Here is a 26,542-nt window from a genome sequence, read left to right as displayed (position 1 = left end):
AATCAATGGAAATTTAATAATAATTTAGTATTTAAATAATAATAATCTAAATAATAATTTAGAGTGAGGGAGAAAGCAGCAGCCAGGCACCTCTCCACCGTGCCTGGGTCCAGCTCCAGCTGAGAGCCCCCTCCCTCCTGCTGTCACCTGTAACTGCTGAACTTTCCAACTAAGATTGTAGTGCCTGAATTTGCTTTCCTTTCCCTCCTCCTCCTCCTCCCTCCCAATCCCCTTTCCTTTTGTGTCATGTCTTTTAGATTGTAAGCCTGTGGGCAGGGACTGTCAAGAAATACTTTTGTAAGCCGCCATGAGAGCCTTTTTTGGCTGAATGGCGGCATAAAAATCCTTAAATAAAAAAAATTAAAAAAAATATTATCTTAAATCATGGATGGTTATGTCTCAAGCTCTTGCTAGTAAGTAGTGTCACCTTTATTATGTTCTCCCTTCCCCCTTGAAGGGGTTGGGTTATACAATAAAATATATTTCCCTCCCCAAGACGACTGTTTAGAGAAGAGAGTGACTCCTAGAAACATAGAAGCTGATTATCCCTATCATAAATTAATCACTTCATCAGGAGTTTCATTAACAGGGAAAAGAGATGTCATGGTATTTTGCATTTGCTGCAATTTTTTTGCTAACCCAGGTGTTCTGGACTCATGTATGACTTCAGTACTGAAAATCAGAGTTTGGGTGAGTGTGTGATCCACTGAGTCATTCGTCCAAACATCCTGTCCTCAGACATGAAAACACTTTTCATTGAAATCTTCCTCAACTACCTTTATAAATTGTGAAGCTTCTGGCTGACCACTGCTGGAAACAGCACCCTGGACAATATAGACCATGGTCTCATCCAGCAAGGCAATTTTTATGATATTAATGTTTAACCTACAGTATATCTAGTTCATCTACCAGGGGGAGATGTCTTCCCAGTACCGTCTATTTTAACTCCATGGCAGTTCATGCCACTAGTAGCAAGACTGTTCAGGCAGAATTTTTCCACAGAGTTCAGGATGTCCTTACTTGCCCTCAGAATAGAACAGAAGAAAAGAGGATGTGAAGTTTATGGCTTTTAAAGTATGAATTATTCTGTTTCATTAGCAGAAATCTTGACTTCAGTCCAGAAGCATTTTCTCACAGATAACTGGCTCCCTAGTTCCAGTGTCCAAGCCTGCAGTGTTCAAAGGTATTGAGTTGGATGCAGACTTGTGCTCAGCATAGTTCTGTTGGTGCAGGATAAAGGGGGATGAGTTGTGAATTTCTCTAAGTTCTTCCTCCCTCGCAAGTCCCCAGCAGCCCCTCCCCTGGTGTTCCAGGGGCTCAGGAGACCCTCTGGAACAGCGTGGGACATGGCACTGGGGGCTGACGGGAGAACCAGAGAATATTGCCACCCTGCCCTCTTCCTCCAGTGGGAAGCCTCCACTGGATCCTGCTTCATTCTACAAACAGAAGAAGCCCTTCTGTTCTCAGTTGGGCAAGTCTGGATCCAACCCACAGTAAATAAGTTAGTAGGAATATGAAGCCTGTGATGTCCATGAAGAAAGGCAGAAAAGATCAAGAAAAAGCACTCTTAAGTTCAGTATTTCTGACTTCGGAACTGTACCTTCAAAAAGGCATAGTCTTAGATCCTAAGCACCAAGGAATGCTGTTTATGGCTCCGGCAGATTCTGTAGCTGATAAGAACACTGGGGACTTTTCTACATGAGACTTTCAACCTGCACATTTACCAAGGCTTCTTCTGCTTCTGGATTCTTTGAGGAATTAAGTTCAGATCCTTTGCACATGATTTCCACCAGAGTTTTTCTTTCTCTGCCTTTCCATAGGTTTCATTAACAACCACTAGACATTGCTGTGGTATAGCAGAATTGTGCAATTACACAATAGTTTCATTCCGTCATTTTTAAATAATTCCTTAATCTAAAAAAGCTGGAGAAATGGTTGCAAAGTGCAGAACAGGCCCTGGAGGAGGGTGACGTCATGTAAAGGATCTGTGAACTACCGTGAGTGAGCAATCTTGAGCGTACAATAAAAGCCTCTTGTAGAAAGGTTCTGGGACAGTAGAAAACACAGGAACCATACCATTCACTCAGCCACTACAGTGAAATGGCCCAGTTAAGTGAGATAAAAACTCTGCTACAATATACTTTGAAGACCATTTAACAATATTTTTGTTTATAAACACTTGACTGAAAAAGGTAACTGGTTCTAGTTTCTAAAGCCCCCATCACCTTTACAGCTACACATTAAACATTTTACGTGTACCCATAGAACAGAAGCATGTGCAAGCACAGCACATGAATGTTATCAGTCTCATATGTCAAAAAGGTGTATATGCCATGAGAGCTGTGACTGGGGCAGCTGTCTGTCATATGTGCAAGTGGTGCCAAATACATATTTACTAATATGTAATACATGAAACAACCCTTAAAGATCACAAATTTATACATTTCCTTTCTTTTCCCCCTTTAAAAATCTGTTCTGTCTTAATATCATGGAAATCTGTCCCATCCCAAACTGAGATGTGTGTTTTCCTATATTCTTTAATATTCACATTCTAAGAACCAATTTAGATGGATGGATAGATGAATAATTCATTCAATGGCATAGTTTTCAAGAATATCTTTGCTGGAGACCTTATTCTCAGGAACATCCTCAGCTCTGAGTTGGAGTCTTCAACAAACTAGGTATAAAGTATCATGTTATGATGACAAGAGCATCACAGGCAGAGAGATAATGATCAAATCCTCTGATATAATGCAACATGGCAGGCTACAAAGGTAGAAATTCATCCCAGCTGTGACTAAGTATTATGTGGAAAAGGAAGAGATATCGTCACTAGATGAGGTTTGATGAAGAGCACCAGGGGGATATTTTAATTTTACCATACTGCCAAATCCTGCTACCTTCTCTTGAAATGAAAAATATAATATGTCCCTATATGACAGAGCATTCTGATGCAGACAGTTTAATTTGATACTGCTAAGCCTCCAGGTATACTATATATTTCTAAAACCACACTGGGTTCGTATTTAAGAGAGGAGACTTCATTCAAGGGACAACCCTCACTGATAGATCTTGATTGTCTGGTTATTGAATAATCTTTGTTGCCATCAGTCTGAAATAGCCAGCAGGGGGGGAGAGGGGGCGTAAGTATAGCTCAGTGACAGAGCACAAGCTTTGGAGGCAAAAGGACACAGGTTCAATCCCCAGCATTTCTAGGTAGGGCTGGAAAAACTCCAGTCTCAAACCTTGGAGAGCTATTGCCAGTTGGGGAAGGCAATAATGAGCAAGATGGACCAGTGGTCTGGCTCACCATAAGGCAGTTGTCTATGCTCCTATGCAGCCTCTGGTTATCCATTTGTGTTCTCCTTTTGAGAAGAGCAGCAGTGTATAGGAACTCCACCTATATTTATTTATTTATACTGAGTAGGCCCTTTACTATGGGTTGGGTCCAGATATGCTCCGGTGCGAATGGAAGGGCTTCTTCCATTTGCAGAAGTAACGAGGATCCAGTGGAGGTTTTCCACTGGAGGAAAGGGATGGTGATGGTCCTCCCTCCTTCCACTGTCACCACCATCAGCCATTCTAGCAGGCTGTACAGAGGGAGAGGAGAGGAGAAGCAGGACCATTCCACCAGCCCTCCTAAAAGGATACTGATTTTTCTTCTTCTTCCCTTCCCATCCCCTCTTCATAGTATGTTTTGCACTTTTAGATTGTAAGCCTACGGGCAGGGACCATCTTGTTTTACTGGTTGCACGTAAGCCACTCTGGAAGACCTTTTAGCTGAGGAGCCAATTCCCCTTTCTCATTACAGCCCACAAGGGCTATCACTGAGGGCTCCCCAAAACTCCAGAACAGCTTTTCAGGGGGCTCAAAGAAATGCAGTAGGAAGGAGAAATCACAACAATTGTCAACCTGACCGCTCCCTCCAATGGAACTCCATAGAGTGCAAGCCTGGATCCAATCAATCCAGTGCGTTTCTCGAGTAACAGGAGTCACTCTTAATTCTGTCCACACGAGAAAGATCTGGCTTTCCTAACACGCTTATGAAATCCAAAATGGTTCTAACTTGTTTACATACCACACACAACAATGTGAGGTCCTACCTTTGGAAGGAACAAAAATATGGAGAAATGGTACGAGAAACAGTCCAAGCTGATACATTTGTGTTGTATCAGCAACTTGAAAGAAATGATGCAGCTGCAGAGCTGACTCAATATGCAGGAGGGGACAGATATTCAAAGCAATTCCAGTATACATAAAGAGAAAAGGAATATTTTTGGTTCCGGGTGTCATTTTGCTTAAATGAGACTGTTGCATGAAGAGAATAGAAATGACACTCGCTTAGCAATGAAGTAGGAACAAGGAATACAAATAGGCTTGTTTACTTTCTGTCCATGTCTGAGGCAGCAGCATAGTGTAAAGCCGTTCGTCCCCAGTCATCTGTTTCATTAATATTGGCCCCTGTGGTCACCAGTGTCTCCATACATTGGAAATGACAATTTGCAGCTGCATAGTGCAAAGGTGTCCTGAAAAATAAATAGAACCATATTAGCTCAGATGCGACTTGAGTAACGGCATGCATTACATTAACTACTCCTGACAGCAACATACTATAGGGAGAACCCATTTCGAGGTAACAATAGCAGCTATTTAATTGAATGCAGAACATATTCCTCCTCCTGCCGTGAAGATTAGAAATCGGCACGTGGAAAATGCAAGCGAATGGGAGGAAGAAAAAGAAATGAACGAAAGGATATGAGATGTTAGTCAACGAAAGGAAGAAACCATAAAGTCTCTCGGCCTAAGGAAAATAATAGGAAAAAATATTAACTAAAGTCTGACGTGAAGATAAACGCTACAAATAAAGGTCCCTGAGCTGCTGTTGTCACTATAGTCAGAAGAGAACCTGGCTGGAAGGTGCTCATCCATCCCTCAATGCATGCAGAAGCTGTGAAAATTGTGATTAAAAAAATTCTCAAGGGGAGAGGGTAGAAGCACCGGCTCCCTGGCTAGAACTTTAGAATGTCCCTGGGATTGGCTGGGGGAGGAGCAGAACCTATTTGGGGCAGGGGATGGACGGGACTAGACAGGCACAACATAGAAGAGGATTCCTCTTTGTTTTTGTTTTTTAATAAAGCTCAACCCCTGAGCTGCCTAAATAAGGACCTAGCCATTTTCCTACCAGGGATACTTCCAGGTGGAGGGCTCCTAGCACTATTATACAACAGGCATTGTGCAGCTATTCTTTCTTTTCCTCCTTAAGGGATCTTTTGTGGAAAGAAAAAGGACTGAAGAATGGTGGAGAAATGACATCGTCTGGAAATACCCAACATTCTGTGAATGAGGCAGGGTGATTGCCCAATAAATGCCTTGTCTGGAAGCACCCCCACTAAGACTTGTGAAAAGTATGTTCCATCCAGAAGCACACATGGCCAGGAAAAGCGCTAGAGCCAGTCTACTCAGCAATGAAAAAATGAATACAGGGTAGATGGCAAGATCCTCTTTTAAGTTAGCACACTGACGCCATTTACAGCAAAATAACCCTAGAGCCCAAGGACCCAAACTGTATTTGAAAAGGAGAAAAAATAAGCCATGGGTTGTTTTTAAAAGCGAAAGAACAAAAACATAGTTAATGTAGTTTGCACCTGTCTTTGTTTGGCACTGCACTTCAGGCAGCAAGATACTACAGGGAATGCCTATTTCGTATCCTATTCAAGCAGAGATATAAGAAAGGATTAGTCCCATAGCAAAATACAGCCATTGATACTACTTCTCCCTAAGTCGTACAGTTTGCACCCATACAAAAAAATCTGTTAAAATATTTTTTATATATCTGGCCTTCCTACAAAAAATGGCACACAGGGTAGATAATATTTCATAATTTAGAACCTCAGTCTCTTGATACAGAGGGGTGGGGAGAGAGAGAGAGAGAGAGATATCTCAAGCCAGCCCTATGAAACTGGGCCAAAACTAGTCAGTCAGGGTTGATTTAAGATTTGGAGGAAGAATATTTCTGTGTGGCATTCTAGATCTGGGCAAAAACATGTTGGCAATGACATACTGCATTTTGTGGGTTTCAGGGATGCAGGTTTGGCAGAGAAGGATGAACAACCCTTATCTTGGTTTGTTACACTCCTGTATCACAAAGCTGATATCTTGTCTCTCAACCAACCTTTTAAACGTTTAATAAGTTACAAACCTTCCATATTTGTCCTTTTTATTAAAATCTGCTCCACTGCTCTGCAAGAGTTTCACACAATCAACATTACTGAAAAGACAAGGAAAGAAAAGAAAGCATGAAAAAAAAATAGTGACTTCATGTTGATGAAAAAAAGTTCCACTGCTAGCCATTCAGGAAGAGCTAACTAAAACATGCAGTAAAAGCGAAACGTGAGAGAACAGTTTATAAATATACAGAGAACCTTGGAAGTTCTTCTGAATCAGTCAGCATGAATCACTATAAACCAGAAAGCCTCTTTCAGTGTGTACAAGAGCTTGTATTTGTAAACTCCATCAGAGTTTTAGGTGTCAGCAATTGGAAAAAGAAGGGACTCAGAAGCCCTTTTCTTCTGTGGATTTCAATGCTCAGCCTTCTGATTTATAGGCAGTATGAATGTAATCAAGAAATGTCCAAGGATGCCATGCTGTCAAAGCTTCCCACATTAAAACATTTAAAAGAAAAAGAGCAAAAGAAACCCATAAGGACTGTTCAATATTAGGAAACATTTGGCTCATAATGAGAATAGCTTTTGCAGAGAGTAGTATGATATATGCATTATTAACAGGGTATGCACACACATCCCACTGTAGTTTTTGTTTGCAGGTTTTGCAGAGCTTCAAAACACCAGAAAACCGGAGACAATCATGTGACACACAAAAACAGCATACACGACTGAAAATAATGCATCTATTATACCATCTTCAACTCTTTTAAAAATTATTGTCTTTTTCCAGGCATAGATAATAATAATAATAATAATAATAATAATAATAATAATATATTTATTTATTTATTTGTTACCCGCCTCTCCTTCTGGATCGAGGCAGGGTACAACAGAAATGCAAATACCATAAAATAATATAACTAATTAAAACATTTAAAACTAAGACATTATTAAAAGCAGCACATTATTAAAACGGCATCTTAAAATTCAACTTGGTAGGCCTGCCGGAAGAGATGAGTCTTTATGGCTTTCTTAAATTCCAGAAGACTGTTAAGATGACGACTCTCTCTCACGGCAAGCCATTCCACAAACTGGGAGCAGCAGAATAATCATCATCATCATCATCATCATCATCATCATCGTATCTTTAATGTGGCACTTGGGCTCCATTTAAGTGTTTAAAGCTTAAGCGTACTCTACTAAGTAGAGAAATATGTGTTTAATATTGTCCAATGCTTCCATAAGAACATAGAAAGAGCACTGCCAGATCAGACCAATGGTCCATCTAGTTCAGGATTCTGTTCACACAGCAGCCAACCAGATGTCCACAGAAAACCCAAAAGTAGGGATGAACTGAAATCCAGAAAATTATTTTCTGTCTTTAACCTATGTTCATTCACAACCACTGCACAAAATGAATGCTGAATGGTTTTGGAGGATTGGGCACAGCATTAGCAGCCCAGAACAATGGAGTATATATTATCCTGTTCACAAAAATAAAAACAAATAGAAAAGTCTTGAAGACACATCTGTTCAAGATGCTTTAGGAGTAGATTATCCTTTTTTAGGAAAAGGAGGTGTATTAGATGATCCACTGCTTAAAATTCATCTCAGGATAATATATTACACCAGCAGAATGAGGCATTTATTTGTTTGTGTATTATATTTATAGGCTGCCCAAGAAAGTAAACCAATCACATACAAAATTAAAACCATACCATAAAATCTAAATCAGACCAAGAGTCCATCTAGTCCAGCATTCTGTTCACACAATGGCTATCCAGCTGCCCATGGGAACCCCAGAAGTAGGAAGTGAGTGTAAAAACACCCTCCTGCTCATGTTCCCCAGCAACTAATATACATATGTAGGCCTAATGACTCTGATACTGGATACTCTGATTTCTACCCACTACCCTACAATGAAATCCTATATATACTTCTACTCAGAAATAAGTAAGTTCCATTAAGTTCAATGGGGCTTGCCCTCAGGTAAGCGAGTGTAGGATTGCAACCCTAAAGATACTTTAGAATCAGCCATCAGAAGTTTACAGTGTAATCCGAACCCTCTCGTGTTGCCTGCTGGAGAGGGTTGGGATTTGGCTGTGCCCCTCTGCCAGCCTCCACCAGTGGAGAGGAGCTGTGCTGCTCCAGAGGCCCCCACTGACAGTAAATGGAAGGAGCCAGCAGTATCTGATGTAAGGCCCCCAAAACAGGACATTCCAAATGAAGCAGGAGTGGGGAAAAGTAAGCTTTGGATACACCGAATCTAATGCCACTCCATTCTTCTGCAAAATCCTAATTTGGACCCTTCAGCTACAGCAGCTAATTTTCCCCATTGTTTTCAATGGGGGAGGATTTAAAATTCAAAGATCCACCTTTCCAGCAGGGCTTGGCCTGTGGTGGTACATCTACTGCACTCAACCCTGACACAATTTAGAATTGCTCTGCTACCTACTTTAAACATACAGCCACTAACAGTCAAGTATTTTACGTTTTTGGTATTCCAGGCTGTGATACATGCCAATGAAGAAACCAGGGTTTTTCCTGATCATTTTTTTTAAAAAAAAGTTCTGTTGTTAATTATATAAATAACGTTGCACACTTTTTTAACAAATGTAGGGTGGTTCCGGGCAGAAGACTCCTCACACTGCCAATGGCAAAGCATTGCGCTGCAATTCTGTCTTTTTTTCCTTAACAGATTTTCTGTGGTAAGAAAAAAGGATGAGATAGGGCAATGGCACTATAAAAAAATTGTCTGGAAGCACTTGAAATCCCATCTGTTTAATCAGAAATAACCATTTCACCCTATTAATTTCAAGATTTCTTAGTACATTAAGGGCACCTTCTACCAGGAAGTCCTTCTGCACAAATGCTATTGCAATGAAAGAGAGCTTTCCAGAAAATCTCAGCTCCCTTTCAATGCAGTATTTTTATGACATGCAGAAGAAATTCCTGGTGAGAGGTGTCTTGAAAATACTAAGGAATCTTGGAATCAACTGGATGCAGTGATTATTTCAAATATAACAGATGGAATTAAGTCTGCATGCTTTCTCATTATCCAGTATGGATGCTTCCAGATGAGGCTTTTACTGTGCAATCGCCCTGCCTCGTTCATGGAATTTTACAAGGGGTCCAGACTAGCATTGGGGCAAGAACCTGCCTGGGCCCACGAGGGCAGTGGACACCCCTGTGTCCAGCCCCCACAGACCCAGAAGGATGCACCCAGCGCCAGGACAGGCCCATGCCTGACTGGTCTCGAGCTTTCAAGAGCAATCAGGCGCTGTTCCACCCTGATCTGTGCCCCCTTTGTCTTTTTCCCCTGCTGCGTTAATGGCAGCTGCCATTAACTCAGCAGGGTAAAATACACAATTCCCCCTAGGCTGGGGAAATTGCATATTTTCTCCCTCCACTCTAGGCTTTGGGGAAATTGCATTTCTCTCTCCCACCCCCGTATCTTAAAGGCGTTATTAACAGGGCCTTTAAGGCACCCATCAGCAAGGAGGAACGCAATTTCCCCAAGGCTGGGGAAATCACGTATTTTTCCCCTTCACTCTAATGGTGCCATTAGAGTGGAGGGGGAAAATATGTGATTTCCCCAGCCTTGGAGAATTCATGTTCTCTCCCACCCCGTGCCAACCGGGGCTTTAAAGGCCCTCAACCATGTATTAAGAGGGCCTTTAAGGCCCCGACTAGTGTGCGGGGAAGGCCAAGAGTGCTTTCTGGGGGGCCCAGAATGTGTAAAATTCCCCCGGTCATGCTAATGGACCCCAGAAAGTGCACTTTGCCAAGAGCTTGGGAGGATCCTCTGCGCAGGGCTGGAGGTGTGGGGCGAACCCATGGGCGTGTACCCAGTGAGATCTCTATTCCCTAGTCCAGACGCTGTCATCTTCTACTTGTCACCCTCCTGTGTTTTCCCGTTCCTTCTTCCATTTTTTGCTTGCTGTTGAATATCCATTAAGAAAGAAAGAGCAGAATATTGACACAATGGATGTTTGAAGATGGAGGGGCCTGGTGCTACATATCAAAAAGCATTGTGCAGCAATGCCATCTTTTTACCTTAATGGATTTTCTGTGATAAGAAAAAGGAAGGAAGCAGCAGTGGGAAAATATGGGAGAGTTACAAGTGGAAGATCATGATGTCTGGACACACACCCCATCCCACCCCCACAAATAAAATTCTGTGAATGAGGCAGGGTGCTGGCACAATAAAAGCTTATCTGTAAGCATCCTCAATCTTTTGATTGGTAGCACTAGGAACCATCCGTCTGGAAGTACCCTCAGTCTCTTGGCCATCAGAACTGCATCTCGATATTTGTTGCTTGTTTTTCTCTCTCTCATGCTTTAAAACAAGCTGATACGCATAAATTCTGGAACTGTAAATGTTAAGTCTTGCTTTACTGCTGGTCTTTGATACAAGGGGAAGGCACAGTCCATTAAAAGAAGAGAACTGGCTGTGGGATGAAGATTATTTTCTCCCCCGTCTGGCAACTTGTTTTCTCGGACGCTAATTTACGAGTTGGCCTACATTAAAGAACAAAAAGTAGGCTTGTCTGGTCTGGCCTGAATGTGACAGAAAGAAACATTGTGCCAGGTGCTTGTTTACTACCACTTCTGCGGGGGAAGATATTATGTCCTCTAATGCAGGGGCATTTATTATTAATTTTTACTCCAATCCAGAGTTGAATTAAGTAGGCATGCTGTAAGAGTGTAGTTCCTAAATAAACTGTGGTTCCTAGTCTAGTGTACGCATCTGAAAGCACCCATGCAGACAAAGCGTTCCTGGCTTCAACTCTGGTCTCTTCCATAGTACCACACAGCTCAGTTCATGGTGGCCGCTCTCTTGTCACATGATATGGGAGCAGCAGCCACTGTTCTCAGCTGTGGGAAAATTTTACATATTAAACTAGCTGCCTGTTGAGAAGCAATGGGAGGGCTTACTGTGGCAGAAAAAGCTTGCCTTTTTCTGTATATGTACAAACAAAGGGATAGGAGGAAGATATGGTTCCTCAGGTCTCACATCTTTTAATTTTCCCAGATTACTTAGGTAGTCAGACAAATTTATTGTGAGGTCTAGCACACACATGATTGCTTGGGAATACAATGACCAAAAATGGGAGGAAGACTTGAATGAGAGAAGAAAAAACAATGTGTGATAGCAGAACAGTGATATCAGCTTGGCCCAAGAAAACAAGCACAGAATTTGTCAAGTACAGAGAACTGTTTTTCCTCAAACGCTGTGTGTGCATGCGTACAGCCAGTGCCATACAAAATACCGTCCTTGTAAGCAAAGTTTTTATGTTAGTTGGCTACTCCTTATTTGGAACAAATTCTTTTGCGGAGAGACCACAGAACTAAAATTGCATAGAACTTTGCAATTATAATTTCAAAACTACTCACCCTCCTGCAGCAGCGGCATGGAGGCACGTTCTTCCAAATTTATCTGGGGTGTCTATTTCAAAGCCTGCAGACAGCACGTGCTCATTACTAAACAAGGACACTATGCTATACTTTTGTCCTAGTTAAACCGCAAGAAACATTGCAGAGACAGAAAAATCAGTTAGTCAGAAAAAAGAAGGAGGGGAAAAAAACCCAGAATGCAGACACAACTGTAGTCAGCAAGAGGTTGTCATGGAAACGGACAGTGGCTGCTCAAGCTTGGCAGCTACATAAAGAAGCACCGTAAAGTCAAAAAGAATCTATTTTCACATTCAGCCCTGTGCTATATAAGTATTTAAATCATGCAGCAGGCATTTATGAGGCAGATTGCTATCGAGAGAGAACTGACAGCAGGGCATGAAGGCAGAAAGCTCTGAGAGGAAAACAAGGGAGCTACAGAGATTACCTCAGCATGCATCAAATGGGATTTTTATTTATTGATGGCTTTAGATTTTGCATAGGGGTAAGAAAGGGTAACTTTCTAGGAAAATGCAAATACGTCTTATGGAAAGCAGTGAAAGTTTATTGCAGCAAGAACGTGGTAAAAATCCACTATTGTGAAAGGGAGGTAGTCCTTGGGAAATGGCAAAATGGAGACGACAATTATTGTGATTTCTTTCTGCCTCTTTTTGTATATGATACATATGTGTTTATGTTTTTCTGTTGCTTAGGGAAAGGGTTCTTTCCTTTTTCTTTCCTTGAAATAAAGGGATTTTTAGGTACTCTGACCAAATTCTAAACATCCCTCTCCCCAGAAGCTCAATTGGTGCTACTGTGTTAGAGATGGTATGTTTTTGTATCAACCCCAGCACTGTTGAAAAAGAACTATGACACTATATTGACTGGATTGACTGCTGAGCAGACAATTTCTTCTCGGGCCTTTTTGGAATGGTTTGAAGAGGTTGTGGAGTGTTGGGACTTTTAAAAAAATTAATCAACGATAGATGCTTCCTCAGTTTATCCCAAACATTCATGTAGTTATTTTAAAAGAAAAAAAGGACAAGGCTACTCAAACACTTTACTACACAAATCCACATGTGTATAATAATAATAACAACACTACTGTCACCACTTCTATAAATTAATAAGGTTCATTAAGGGTTATTTCCTGTTTCGGGAGGGGGAGATAATTTAGAAAAACAAGTAAGTGGGAGGCGAAGGTTTAAACCTCTCCTACCCCCGTGCAACAATGCTGATACAGACTGGGGCCCTGTGGGCTTACTTCTAAGTAAAGGAAAGAAAGAGAGGATAACTTGCATGCTATATATTTGATGTATTGTGTAGTTTAGCCCTAATTTAGGTAGACATATCATAGGCTTCTCCCACTCTTGTACTGCAGCTGCCCAGTTCCATCCTGCCAATATGGCCATTTTAGTGCTGATGGTCTTAAAATTAAGGATACAGCTAGGCTGCTAAAAATGTCTGTAAATACAGGAGTGAGAAAAGATTGTCTTTCCTTAGCCCCATAGCTTTTAAAATTAGCACTAAACTGTCAAATAAATTGAGTGATACCCGTCTCCCAAGAGACAGGCAAGCTGCAAGTCTACTTTAAATTAAACCAAGCATTTCTTTTCATACTTCAAAAGTGGGTGGGTAAATGATATTTTGACAATTTTCTAAACATACAGACAGATCAAACAATTGTGGGGTATTTCACATGACACATTTTTCTCAGGGGAGCTATAGGGAAGGGAAGCTACATTTCAGAACACAGTGACTGTCCTCACATTACAAGATAGCCTACCATGTTAACTATGTTACCATCTGGCAATGTGGAACACCAATAGCCTAGCCCTCATAAAAAAGAGACCATGGTCTGTGCAAAGGCGCAGGACTGGATGATACTGAATGCGATCACATTTGTAAAAGCCTGTAAACCGGGCTGTAGGGGAAGGATGGGAAAGTATAATTTTGAAAGGCCTGTCATGTCAAAGCCAGGGGCCTTATCTGGCCCTTTCAAGTTCCCACTGCAACCTGCCACACTCCACACTGTTCACAAATTATTGATCTAACGTTGAGCTTAGAAGGGGGATTGCCATACAAATGGCCACTACTAAATGCTTCAACATCACCTCATATTTCAGTTAAATTAGCAATGGAGTTTTCAAGCAGTTTGGAGAGTTGCTGTTTGCCAATATTAGCAGCCAAGCGAGGGAAGTATGGAATAGATGGTAGTAGCCTATGGAGAATGAGATTTAGAAGGCAGGGCTGATTAGGGTGTCAGGGTGGAGCAAGGGGGAGCTGTTTGAATGATTTTGGAGGGCACTGTTCTGGAGGATCCCTCACCCCTCTGGAGCAGATTTCCAGAAGGCTGCAGAGGGGAAAGGGAAATGGCCAAAATTGCCTCCTCTCCTTCTGCCAGAAGAAGCATTCCATGAGCAGAATTCAATTCAAGGGAACTTTGGCTCCAAGAATAATTCTCTATGACCACCAAGGAAGAAAAAAATCATTCAGTGTACTTCAAGCACAATAGTACAGAGGACAGGATTTTATATGCATGCAAACAGTTTAATATTTGCACAAATAAGCACATGCAACTACACCATGCAAGTGAAGCAGAACAGGAGGCCTTTAACCTTGGAAAAAACATAAATACACAGCACATTAGCAGCTCATTCACAACATTCATTGGGCCTGGCATTCTCTTTTGGATTTGCTTACCTGATGACAGCAACTTCCTACAGCAGTCAGCATGAGCATTAAGTGCTGCCAAGTGTAAGGGGAACATACGGTGGATGCCACATCTGGAAAACACAAAAGAACTTCTGGTACAAACACTACTTAGCAATAATTAGGCGGACCTCCCTCAAAGTACAGGGGGAAAGAGGCCCTTGCCCAATAACACAGTTCCTTTCAGACAAGATCTTCTAAATATTGTAAAAGACAGCCCATCATACCATTCCTGTCTTCTCTTAGATCGTCTATCACATAATGTCTTTCTACAGCTTAAAATGCTCCCTCTGGAAATAAGCAGATTGGCTAGCTGGCTTTTTATCCTACTATGAGTTCCCCCTGCATTACACAAAGCAACTACTGACCCAATTGTCCATTTTATTATTTCTTCCTTCATCCTTTTATTCATAATTGCCTTAATTAATTACTGTTAATGTTGTTTTATCCTAATTCCACTGCAAAAATTCCTACTACATGATGCCCACTCAGACAATCACAATATGATCTTGACAAACGGCAATTCAAATTTTGATGCAATCTTCCAGGCAGCTAATTTCCTTTTATCATGGGTGTCTACTTAATGCTTCCAAGCAGGCTTTTCACTTCACTGGGCACTTCAGCCATCGGCAGAGGTGTTTTATTTGATCAACATACAGGCCACTGAAGTGTGTAATAGAATTTTTGAGTGGATAACCCAGATTGCTGAACCCTTTTCTCTCACTGATGTTCATTTTTACCTTAAGAGCGGGGCAATGAATAGATTAAAACTTACAAAGAAAGAAGCTGAAAAGGTTGTAATTCTCAAAAGGGTCATCTCCTGATCCCCATCTCTAAATCTATATCTAAACCATATAATTTCTCATTTTCCAACAGAAAGGAAAACTGAAAATGTTCTCAAGTTCTACAATCCAAAAAATATATATGCATGATTAAATTAAGTCTGGAAATATTGGATATAATCCAATGAAATTAAATAGTATTAATACCCACTTATTTCAGTAGATGATATTTACACATGTGCTGTTCTGTCCTACCATGGTTTTATCAATATTTATTTGGTGTTACCAGTAATTAGGGGTCTTTTAAAAACTGCTTCTTTTAAAAGCAGCCACTGAATCCATATGTTATATTCTTATCTGAGAGCATATCCACAACAATGCTCATGCCATCATCGCTATACTGACAAAAAGTGGTACACCCCAAAATCCTGATTTTAATTATCCATATAATTTGACAGCTATGAGCAGTAGTTCTTCAGAGACCTACTTGGCAGCATCAGCTCCACTGGTTATTAGGGTGTTAATCAAAAGCTCATGTCCATATCTTGCCGCCACATGGAGAGGGGTGTTGCCATCCTTATCAACACAGTCAATTTCACCTCCTGGAAATGACATTTTTAACACAAAAATAACATGTAAAGATCAAGTGCAATTCAATGATCAGAGATTTCACATTACTTGCAAGAAATACAGATTAGCCCCCAAAACCAGCCTTCACAAGAAGAAATGGTTCAAGTTCTTTTTAGTTTTTTCACCATTCACAATCCAAACATTTTTTGTGGCAGGGTATGACTGTACAAGTAAGTCATTAGCTGTGCATTCACTGCGTTGGTACAGCAGAAATTGTTATTAAGAGTCCATGATCTTGCATTATACTAGCTCTCCTGATAGTGCTCCAAAACACACAAAAAGATCACCATACGACTTTAAAACTTATCATAATTTCCCTCTCAGTTCAACTTCAAGATATCCCATAACTTCGTTAGCCAATTTTTAGTCAGAAGTATGTTTATCTAATTTTTAGCCAACATAATTCTGCATACAGTTAGCAAGTTCACCTCTACTTTTCTCTTGCAACACTCCAAGTGATATTTCTTTTGATTTTAAAGTTATTTTAGAACCTATAGCGAGTTTTGAATTGGATGATTCAAGCTCTATCCTGGGCCTGGTTCTTTTCGACATTTTTCTCAATGTCTTACATGGAAGGGTGGAAGGAATCCTTTACAAAATTTGCCAATGACACAAACCTGGGAGGAATAGCTAACACCTCAAAAGACATCTGGATTTGGGTCTGAAAGTCACAGGAAAACTATAGATGCATGGAGGGAAAGTCTTAGGAGATTCATGCATTCTTAGGAGATTCATGTATTCTTCTCAGTGTTAGCAAATTCAATAAATGGATACCATATTCCATAAAAAGTGTCAATGTCTACTTGGCCTCTTTGTACCTGAAAATATTTAGTGAGTTTACCAAGTAGTGCAAGGTCCCAAATTTTCTGTTTCCATATGGTAAGAGAAAGTTGATTTGTTGATTTCCAGTTAGCAGCTATGATCAACCTGGCTGCCATCCAGAAAAAAAGTCAGGAGCACTATATGTCTTATTTATGTATTAGAATCCATATAAAGAGATAGGACTTCCAGTTTTACAGATAAATGTTATATCAAATGCCATTTTTTAAAACATTTGCTCATGTTAAATAAGAGGTAATGTTGGCAATATATATGTTAGTTTTGGTACTAATTTCATTTTAATCACCACAATTTTTTCCAACTATTTTAAGTTCAATTTGGACATTTGTTTAATGTATTTTGTCACTGTTTGGTAATTCAATTGTATCAGGGACATCACTTTGAATACTTTCATAAAGAAGTGGCTTATAAATAGTTTACATAAATAAAGATGAAACTGTATGAAATTGGTAAAATAATGTTATCTTTCAGATTTGTTTCCATTGGACTGTAACTCAGAATGAAATAAAATAAACCTAAATAAAACCTCTAGCGAGTGCATTAAATTTGCAATATTTGCAATAACCATCCTACCATTCTGAATGAGAGTTTGGGACCGTGTGAATCTCCCATGGACAGCTGTCATGTGCAATGGACTCTTCCCATCTTTACTCTGTCAAAAACAAAACACCCCAAAAATGACCACAGCTAATTGACCACAGTTCATTAATTCTGAGAACCACAGGGTTGCCACCTGTCGTTACATTTATAGATTGTTCATAAATCCAACCTGTCATCACCATTCCCTTGACTACTGAAGGGTATAGCCCCAGCACTGTATAATACAGAGGAAAGGTGGGGGAGGAATATATGTCCTCTGTACGCTGCTAACAGCACTACAAGGCTCCAGCCAGTCCCAAACAACCAATGCAGCATGGCTTATTTTCAGTATGGCTTATCATGATTTGCAAACCACCCCGCTGTGTTCCACTAGGCTTTGAAGGAAAACACAACATCTGTCTCAAGACATGGCTAGACGGGCGATATCCTGGTGATCGTCCTGGGATCATCCCTGCGCGTCCACATGACACACAGGGCATCCCGGGAGCAGGGAGATCCCTCCCTTGCCCTGGGATATCGCCCTACCCATGAGGCCTAGCATTGGGCAAAAGGCGGGATACAAATAATAATAATAATAATAATAATAATAATAATAATAATAATAATAATTTTCAATTTTTCTGCAGTCTCAGGATGATCTCGTGACCGCGGGACGTGTGGCCCGCTGTTGCTGTTTTGTCCTGGCTCCTCGCAAATAACCAGGCACGGAGCTCCTCAGGAGCTTTGTGCCCATTGGGGGTGGGGTGGGGGGGAGGGGGAGGTGTTTTTTTTAAAAGAACCAAACATGAGTCGTTCAAGCGCTCGTGTGCTTCTTTTCCTTTAAAAAAAAAAAATCCAAAATGGCTGGCGCAATGTCGCACGCTGCATGTAGATGAGGGGGACGATCTCGCAATCATAAAATCGCGAGATCATCCCCCCTCCACAAGGTAGGTCTAGACACGCCCTCAGTTTCCTATGTGTAAAATTGTTTTAATAGTGACCAACTCCAAAGAACATTTGGGAAGAGAAATCAGGTGACTATATAACACTTAAGCTAAAATTGCTGTAGATTATTTTTCTCAATAGAGCCATTTTTCACATGCCCTTCAAACAGACACCTATTGTGTACTTTAATATCTGCACCCAAATACAAAACAGAGGGTGAGGCGCAACTCTCTCTAATCTTAACACTGTTTCCATTTACTTGCAGTTTGCAGAAATATCAAACTGGAGCAGAGATCATGTCCAGGCAATCAAAATTAAGAAGTGTGAAACTTATTGTTTTACCTGAATGTTAACATCTGCCCCATTATTCACTAGCAATTCCAGACAAAGAGCTCCATGAGTAGAAGCAGCAGCAAAATGCAGGGGAGTGAATCCACTGTTATTAGGTTGGTTGACATTCGCTCCATAGTCAATCAGCTCATTAGCCACAGAATCCTGCCCATTATAACAGGCGATATGAAGTGCAGTATTTCCATAGACGTTCATTTCATCAATCTACAACGAAACAAGATCATTTAATTAAATTACAGACATCAGATCATTAGCGTTGCCTAAGCCACTGCTGACTGCATGTTGACACAGCTGGAGAGTTGCATGACATGGCTTGTTATTGTATGCAAGCTGATTTCATTGACAAAAATATACTCCAGTATACTTCATTAGTTATACTCTCCCCTTGAGAGAGAGAGACAGAGAGATCCTCCAAATGGAGGATTCTTAGTGCCACCAAACAAAAGGCATTGTGGAGCTATTTCATCTTTTCCTCCCTAACAGTTTATCTGCGATAAGAGAAAAGATGCACCAACCCTTGGAAAAAACATGGGGGGGTTACAAATGGAAGAGGCTACTGTATCTCTCCTGCCCAACCATCCCCTGCAAATTAAATTCCATGAATGAGGCAACTGCGTGTATGATAAAAGTTTCATCTGGAAGACCCTTTGAGAGTGGAAGATGCCTATTCCTTGAAGAAGATAAGTGACACAGTGGATTCTTAAAAATACACACACACACACACACACCATGAAATAAATGTTATAAGAATTGCTACATTTATTTAGGGTGCAATCCTATGAAAATAGTTGGCAGCCCCTGAATTTAGAGGCTGCCGAGTATCCAATGGGGGCTGTCTGGAGATGGAGCTGCCCTGCATTTCTGCTAGATGGGCAATTTTACCCATCTAGCAGCACCCCTTTGGAGCAGGAGGGAAGGAGGCTGGGGTGGCAATAAGAAACATTGTATGGCTGATGCCCCAGTCTCCTTCCCCACCCCCTGTCCCTGGAAATTCCCCCTCCCCCTATTTCTGCACTCCATTTACTGAGTGCAGAGAGGTAGCCAGCGTGGTTGTCTCCATGACGGATACAAGGGGGAGTGGGGAGCGTGGTTTCTGACTTCATAGCTAAGAAAACAATCAATCCTATGCCACCCACCCACCCAAGACACTGTCTAGGGGCCATAGGATTGCTCTCTTATAAACAACACAATAGAGAGCCTTCCCTCCACCCCTCACAAAATATTATTTTAATCTGAAATAAATTTTCAAAAAATGAAGGCAATGAAAACAGGAAACTACATAATAAAATAACAAGATCACTGAAGAAATAAAGAAATTCACTAATTATAATTCTTAATCTATCACCAATATGCTTGTGCAACAGCTTCAATAAAACAACCTAAGTAGGAGCTCACTATCTAAAGAAAGAATGAAAATGCAAGTCATCTAGCATATATAAGGAGTGGGTGCGAGTGTATGCTCTACCCCAACAAGGAAATATTTGGGCAGTTGCAGCTTTTCTTATAACATCTAGATCATGATGTGATTTTTTTTCAAAAATCAGTTGTGCTGCACAGCTTCTTAAAGAAATGTGTGCCTTCCCCTCACAATGTTTAGATGGAAATCTTCAAGGCGGATCTTAAGACTGGTTGATCTTTACTGGCATTCAGAAGAAGAAGAAGAAGAAGAGGAAGAAGAAGAAGAAATAATAATATGAGAATTTCCAGAGGCGGTAAGCTGTGTTAGTCTATTGCTCCAAAACAACAAAGAGAAATTTGATGTTCCATCATCTCCCCACCCCAATCTAGGCAAAAGCTTTCTAGTTCATTGCTGAGTTGATTATCAATTTAGTCAGCTGCGGGAATGACACTATAAAATGTAAGAAAGTCTGCCTGTCAAGAGGGGAGTGATTATCCTCACTTTCAAAAAGTACAGCTGATATACAATATATCATAGGTTTCAGTGATACCTCTCCGCATGACATTCTGAATTCCCACTGCTATTTCAAGCCTGGTGGGAAAGGAAAGTCAAGATAATCACACCTAAACCTGTCACCCTGAACAGCTATGGTATATTAGCCTCATGACCAAGACAGATTATAAAATCCACAATCCAGATGACAAAAATGGATTCCTTCATAAACCTTGTCAATGGGAGAATAAATTTTAAGAGAGCACTGAAAATCTAATTTCATTGCAGAATGAAAAGTCCCAACGGCGAGGAATTTATACTGATTAAATTACAGTGTCCAGTGTTCACTAACCTGTTAAAAATCATATTAATTGCTACTTACCTCCACACCGAGATTGAGGAGGTGTTTCACCACACTGATCTGCCCATTGGATGCAGCAGCATGAAGTGGAGTGTAACCCTTCTTATCCTTACATGTCACCTCAGCACCATGACTAATCAGCAATGAAACAACTTCCAAGTGGCCTTAGAAAGAGGAGGAAAATGGAGCATTACCTATATATTCCCTGCAGTGAAATTTTCTTAAATTACTGTCTTGGTTGCCAGCATGTCATTTTGGGTTCAGAATAATTTACAATTTGGAAAGACATTCATTTCAAGCACGTTAAAAAAAAATCCAGACACACAATTGATTTTAAGGGAGCTGAAAGTGCCATGAAAGGGATTTCCCTTCATATTGTACACATCATATTGTGGAATCCTGGCTGTGGAATGAGCTCCCCAGAGAGATTTGCCTGGTGCCTACACTGTATTCTTTCCATCACTAGCTGAAGACCTTTTTATTTTCTCAGTATTTTAACACCTAATTTAACTTAAATTTAAACTTTGCTGTTTTAATTCCATATTTCAATCTATATCAATTTCTGCTGTGTGGTTTTATCCTGGTTGTGCTTTTTATATTGTATTTTGTATTTGCGTTTTTAGACTCTTGGTTGTTTTATTATGCTTTTCATGGTTTTAATTTTTGTGAACCGCCCAGAGAGCTTCAGCTATTGGGTGGTATAAAAATGTAATAAATAAATAAATAAATAAATCACATACTAATCTTCACTGCCTGTTGGCCCTGACTAGACAGGCTGAAATGGTGCAAAGGACCCTGTGAAACCCACTCATCGGGAGCTGAAAATGGAGTAAGTTTATATATACACCATGAGCAATGATCCCTATTTCAAACTGCCTTCAACCCACTGAAATATTATTGTCTGTCTCCACCCAAGCCAAGGTCTTTGAAAAAAATCCGACAAAGTCTCTTAAAAGCACGTTTTGTACTATAAGAAAACGAATAATTAGGGATTAAAATTACCTTATAATTTGAACAAATATGTTGAGTTAACTATATCACAGTCATAGATAAAATTAAAATAAAAATTAGAACTCAGTTTGAATGCTGGGAGAAAAGAAAATTAAGGCTATGATCCTTTGCACGCCTTCCTGGGGGTAATCTCCACTGAACACACTGGGATTTACTTTTGAGTAGGCACACATAGGATTGTGCTACAAACCTTTTGGGTAGGGAGAAAGGTTACACCCAAAAGGAATACTTAAAATTGTATTTCTCACCCACCCTGTTTCTAATGGAACTTCGAAACAATGGCAAGAAATGACTACAAAATTTATAACAAGCAAGAGAACGTTGTTTCTTTCAATAATATCATGCAATTAAAAAGATGAGCAATCAGGGCATCTTCACAATGGATAGCATTATCATTGGTAGGTTTTACTCCAAAATTCTGTTTATTTTTACTTCTAGAGAGTTGCTCTATAACAGGGGTGGGTAGACATCATGCTTGTGGGATTTACTTTTGTTTTCACTGCAGCCCTGAGGTCCTCCAATTGAGGCCCGGTGCAAAATAGTGGCTCAAAATTTTTCTGAGCACAAGTTCTGGCCAGGAATTTGTCATTGCACCAGAATCAAGTTCATAGGTCCTTTTACACACAAAAATCTACTCAAAGTCCTCCCCCCACCACATTCCAGAGTTCTTTTTCAGCAACCTTATTTTTGGGGGAGGGGGGAGTCTGTTGTTGTTGTTGTTGTTGTTGTTAGAGAATTGGAACTTAGAAACTCTTATTGCTGCTTGCCCCGGCAAGATCTACACTACTGCTTTATAATGGTTTATAACAGCATGGTCAACTCTTGGGGCCCATAACACATTCCATATACCATTTTCAAACCACTTTCAAGGTGTTATATCATGCTTGGTGTAGATTTGGCCCCAGTGATCCACCAGTAGATCCTGATCTACTGTCTGACCATCCCTGCTCTATAGCAGCTTCGTATTTAAGCACTCACCTGCAAGCTCCAGATAATAAGGAATTGCATGCAGGTAAGTGAGCAGGGTTGGTGTGGAGGGGGAATGGAGCACTTTGTGCCCAAGACGGAAAGCAAGTCCACTGCTAGAGAAGGGAAGCCCCCTGCTCCATACCCAACACAGAAATCAGCAGGCTGATGGAGAAGGGACAGAGCTATATGTCCCTCCTCTGCCAGCCTCCTGCACACTAGCAAATGTTTGCAGGCTTATTTATTTATAAGGTTGCACTATAGATTAAAAAAGGGGGGGACATAGAACAGACTTTTAGAAGGGCTTTGAGCTACTTCTCAAAGAGCTTTATCACACCAGGGTTATACTGTGCAATCACTGTGAATTGCGTGCAAAGGACTCCGAAGTTTTCCACCTTATAATCTGCTTTGACTGTGAAGTACTCCCATGCATCCTGCTTTAATTGTACTATAAAGGGAAAAGCGTTGCTGTATTTAGCCACTAGTTTTCGAGTGTATTTTCCGAGCGGCCACTGGGGCGCAGGAGCAGGATTTGAAAAAAATTAAACAAATGCTTAAATCTGTGTAAGCTTTAAAGATAGAAACATCAAAATCGGCACAGTAATAGATATTAAGGAGAGCTTTAAGCATACCAAATTTGAATCGGATTGGGTCATCCGTTGATTTTTTATAATTTTTTTACATTTCCCCCCTTAAACCCTCTTCCTGGTATGCAAACCGCTGCCGCCCGGGGTACTACAACAACAACAACAACGAAAGCTAAATGCTGTAGAGGATAATTCAAAGGAAACAGGTACATGGGATGAAGCTCCAAGCCTGCTACTTCTGTTACTTTCCATTTGAGAAATTAAATGCTGGTGGATGGTTCCTCAGAGACAGGGTAAATTAATTTCAGCTTTATATGGTCAGTTAGTTCTTGCAATGTAGGGATGTAAACAGGAGGGTCCCCTAGGGACCTATTGGAGCCAATGCTCTTTAATATGTTAATAAATGATCTGGAGTTAAGGATAAGCAGTGGGGTGGTCATGTTTGCTGAACACACCAAATTATTGAGGGTGATTAAAACGAAAAGGCATTGTGAAGAGCTTCAGAAGGATCATTCCAAACTAAGACAATTGGAATTCACACGGCATGCAAGGGGTGTCCTAGAAGATCACTTGCGCAAGCAATCTCCTGGGACACCCTCCCATAATGCATGGCTTTGAGGAAGTCCCCCACACTCCCTCAGTGCCAGGCATTTCAGCCTGGCCTGCTTTCTGAAGAGCTGTGTCAGCTGCTTCCTCGACCGACTCAACTCTCCAGAGGGCAGCTGCTCCGGAGAGCCCTGCCGGCTGCTCTCTTGCTGAGGCAAATGCTGGCAGGGCTCCCTGGAACACCTGCTGGAGACAGCAGAGGGCTCTCCTGGCAGGGCAGAGTGGGAGCAGTGCAATGTGCTGCTGCTTCCCCCCTCCACTATCTGAGGTGGGGGCTTCACACCACCTCATGGGAGGGTCGCCCTGGCTGAGCCGGCGGTGACTGACCAGGAAAATGATCTTTGTGTTGTGGTGGAAACCTAAATGAAAATGTCACCCCAGTCAAAATGAAAATGTTGACAATTTAAATTTCCAAGCGGCAGGAGCAACTGCCCTATGAGGAAAGGTTATAACATGGAGGGGGGGGGAGTTGTAGCTTAGGAATAAAAAAGAAAATTTCTAAATTTGCCTAGTTTTATTGCAGGGGGCACAGAACCTCAGGCATGGAGTCTCAATCCAGTCTGCCTGGCATTCCCCAGATGGCCATGTTCCTTGGGTGGCTTCCTGGCGCTTGTGTATTTTCCCCATTCCAAATGGTTGAAATGCCTCTTCTCACACTGGTATTTTGGACCCACCCCTTTCTCTTAAGGCCCGCCCACCACAGGAATACAGGGGCCCAAGAGTTTCTCTGAAATGGAATTGGGCCTTCAGTCTGAAAGAGGTTCGCCGCCCCGCCCCCTCGCATCATTACCTCCCGCAATGCCAATTGTGTTAAAACCATTTTGCCAATGAGTGGGAAAACCCACCCGCTCTTACCCATGTATGCTGCCCAGTGCAAAGCTCTTCGGTCCTTTTTGTCAAAGGCATTAATGTTTGCCCCTTTAGCCAAAAGCAAGTTCACCATCTAAAGCAAGCAAACACACCAAACAAAAAACACATCAATTGTTGTAGACAAAGTGGTAGTCCGTTTAATGCAGATTGCCATGTCACAGAGGCATTTGGATGAAAAAGTATTTTAGAATGTGAGGCAGTTCTCACAATAATGAGCCTATAATGTAAGTATTGTTACATATTATGAACAACATTTTAGGGCTTCCCATCAATCTTAGAGGTGGATCTTAAAGGTCGCTTAAAAATAAACTTCCAGGAAATTGCAATATAGCCGTGCAGATTATTCTTTTGAAAAAAGCTTTGCCTGCAAAAGAAATCAGCACACAGACTAGCAGAGGTATTGCATTTACCTAGGAGAGTTCCTTTCTCTCTTCATTCTAGAGGCAAAAGACAGCAAGAGAGAAAGAGGACGGAATTGATCCTGACACAACCGCAGAAATTGCCAGGTCAGAGACTGTCTGGCTTCCCAAATGTCCACCGTCATCCATCAGCAACATAAAAAGATAAGCTTTTCTCACTAATCCCATGGAACACTAGGAAAATAAAAATAAGACGGCCATAAATCCCCTCAGGGACCGAACCCTGGGCCTTCCTCTGAGGCCAAGAGCAGCCGCGTACACTTGTATTAGCCCTACTCCTTGCTCTGCTGGTATCGTCACAAAATGGAATTTTGCGAGTATCTTTTGCTCTTTCTAGCTCTTATCTAGGTTATTGAAGGGCTCTGGATATCAAGGTATCCTGAAGACCAATCTGTACTGTATAGATCACATATGGGTAACCCAAGGCTCTCTTCCCAACTGCCCAGTAGATTGGCCCTAGGCTGAGGTGCACACCAATCTGTGCACGCCTCAGGTATACCCAGCATCGATCAGCTGGGCAAGCTGGGATGGGGTGGACACAACAGGATGTGTATGCACATGACTGAATCCATGTGTGTGCTTGTACGTGTGTGCGTGTGTGTTTGCAGGTCTGTACCACCGCATTCTTGTGTGCCTGTGTAAAAAAGAGAGAGAAAGGGAGGAGTCATGCCCACCCGTCTACCTGCCAGCTCCATTCATGGGTGGCATGCCACCCACCACTGCATGCAACCCTCACGGTCAAAAAAGTTGCCCACCCCTAGTGTCAGGGCCGGCGCTACCATTAGGCAAACTAGGCAGCGGACCTCAGAGGGGCGCAGTACTGACCTTTAAGGGCCACAGTTTTATACAAATTAGCTGTTTTAAGAAAAATCTTAATAAGTTCAAGTTTTGTGCTTTTTATTTTTTCTACAAAACATCTGTTCTTAAAAATCGAAGTTGGCAAAAAAATTGGGGTTGGGGGAGAGGTTCAAGTAGCTCGCCTTGCGTAGGGCGCAAAATAGTCCGGCACCGGCGCTGTCTAGTGTAGATCATTCAAGCCTGAAGTTTACCTCCATTAAAAAGGAAAAGGGGAGAGGGGCGGGATTAGCTATCATGGGTGTGGGAGTCTGCCTGTAGTTCATAGCAAGGGGTCAACAATCTCACTCAATGAAGATTATACCACATGTCCCAGACAGAAGGCAGAATTAATTTGTCCTTTACATTCTAAATGGTGAGCAAGCAGCTTAAAAATATATACATAACCCAAATATTCTCCCAAAATATAAACCATTAAAACCCCATATTTTGATAACTGCTTCATAGCAGGTATTTATTGCCCCCTGAAATACCTTTTTGCAACCTTTTGTTCACTCTTTGTATGATTAGTGAGAACATTTTATTCTACTCCTAAACTTTGATCCGGTGTCACACAAATATGTGGAGATGAATCCACAA

At 41.3% G+C, this 26,542-nt stretch overlaps 1 protein-coding gene across 6 annotated transcripts in view; it reads right to left on the bottom strand.

Annotated features, from left to right (window-relative positions):
* Positions 1-26,542, bottom strand: part of ANKRD44 (ankyrin repeat domain 44) — a 165,073-nt gene that overhangs the window by 45,515 nt on the left and 93,016 nt on the right. For 3 of the 6 annotated variants that reach the window (XM_063116225.1, XM_063116221.1, XM_063116223.1), the window contains exons 6-14: positions 24,675-24,762; positions 20,671-20,813; positions 18,389-18,601; positions 17,096-17,174; positions 15,540-15,654; positions 14,262-14,344; positions 11,562-11,679; positions 6,200-6,268; positions 4,386-4,526 (exon numbers count right to left, since the gene is read on the bottom strand). In XM_063116225.1, the coding sequence (XP_062972295.1) occupies positions 4,386-4,526; positions 6,200-6,268; positions 11,562-11,679; positions 14,262-14,344; positions 15,540-15,654; positions 17,096-17,174; positions 18,389-18,601; positions 20,671-20,813; positions 24,675-24,762 (1,049 nt within the window). The remainder of the gene's footprint in view (positions 1-4,385; positions 4,527-6,199; positions 6,269-11,561; positions 11,680-14,261; positions 14,345-15,539; positions 15,655-17,095; positions 17,175-18,388; positions 18,602-20,670; positions 20,814-24,674; positions 24,763-26,542) is intronic. The other 3 variants (XM_063116226.1, XM_063116222.1, XM_063116224.1) reach the window with 1 other exon arrangement.

The sequence above is a fragment of the Elgaria multicarinata genome, chromosome 2, assembly GCF_023053635.1.
Source record: "Elgaria multicarinata webbii isolate HBS135686 ecotype San Diego chromosome 2, rElgMul1.1.pri, whole genome shotgun sequence".
NCBI classification, from domain to species: domain Eukaryota; kingdom Metazoa; phylum Chordata; class Lepidosauria; order Squamata; family Anguidae; genus Elgaria; species Elgaria multicarinata.
Note: the sequence above shows the minus strand (reverse complement) of the source record. Positions and strands in the feature narration are given on the sequence as shown.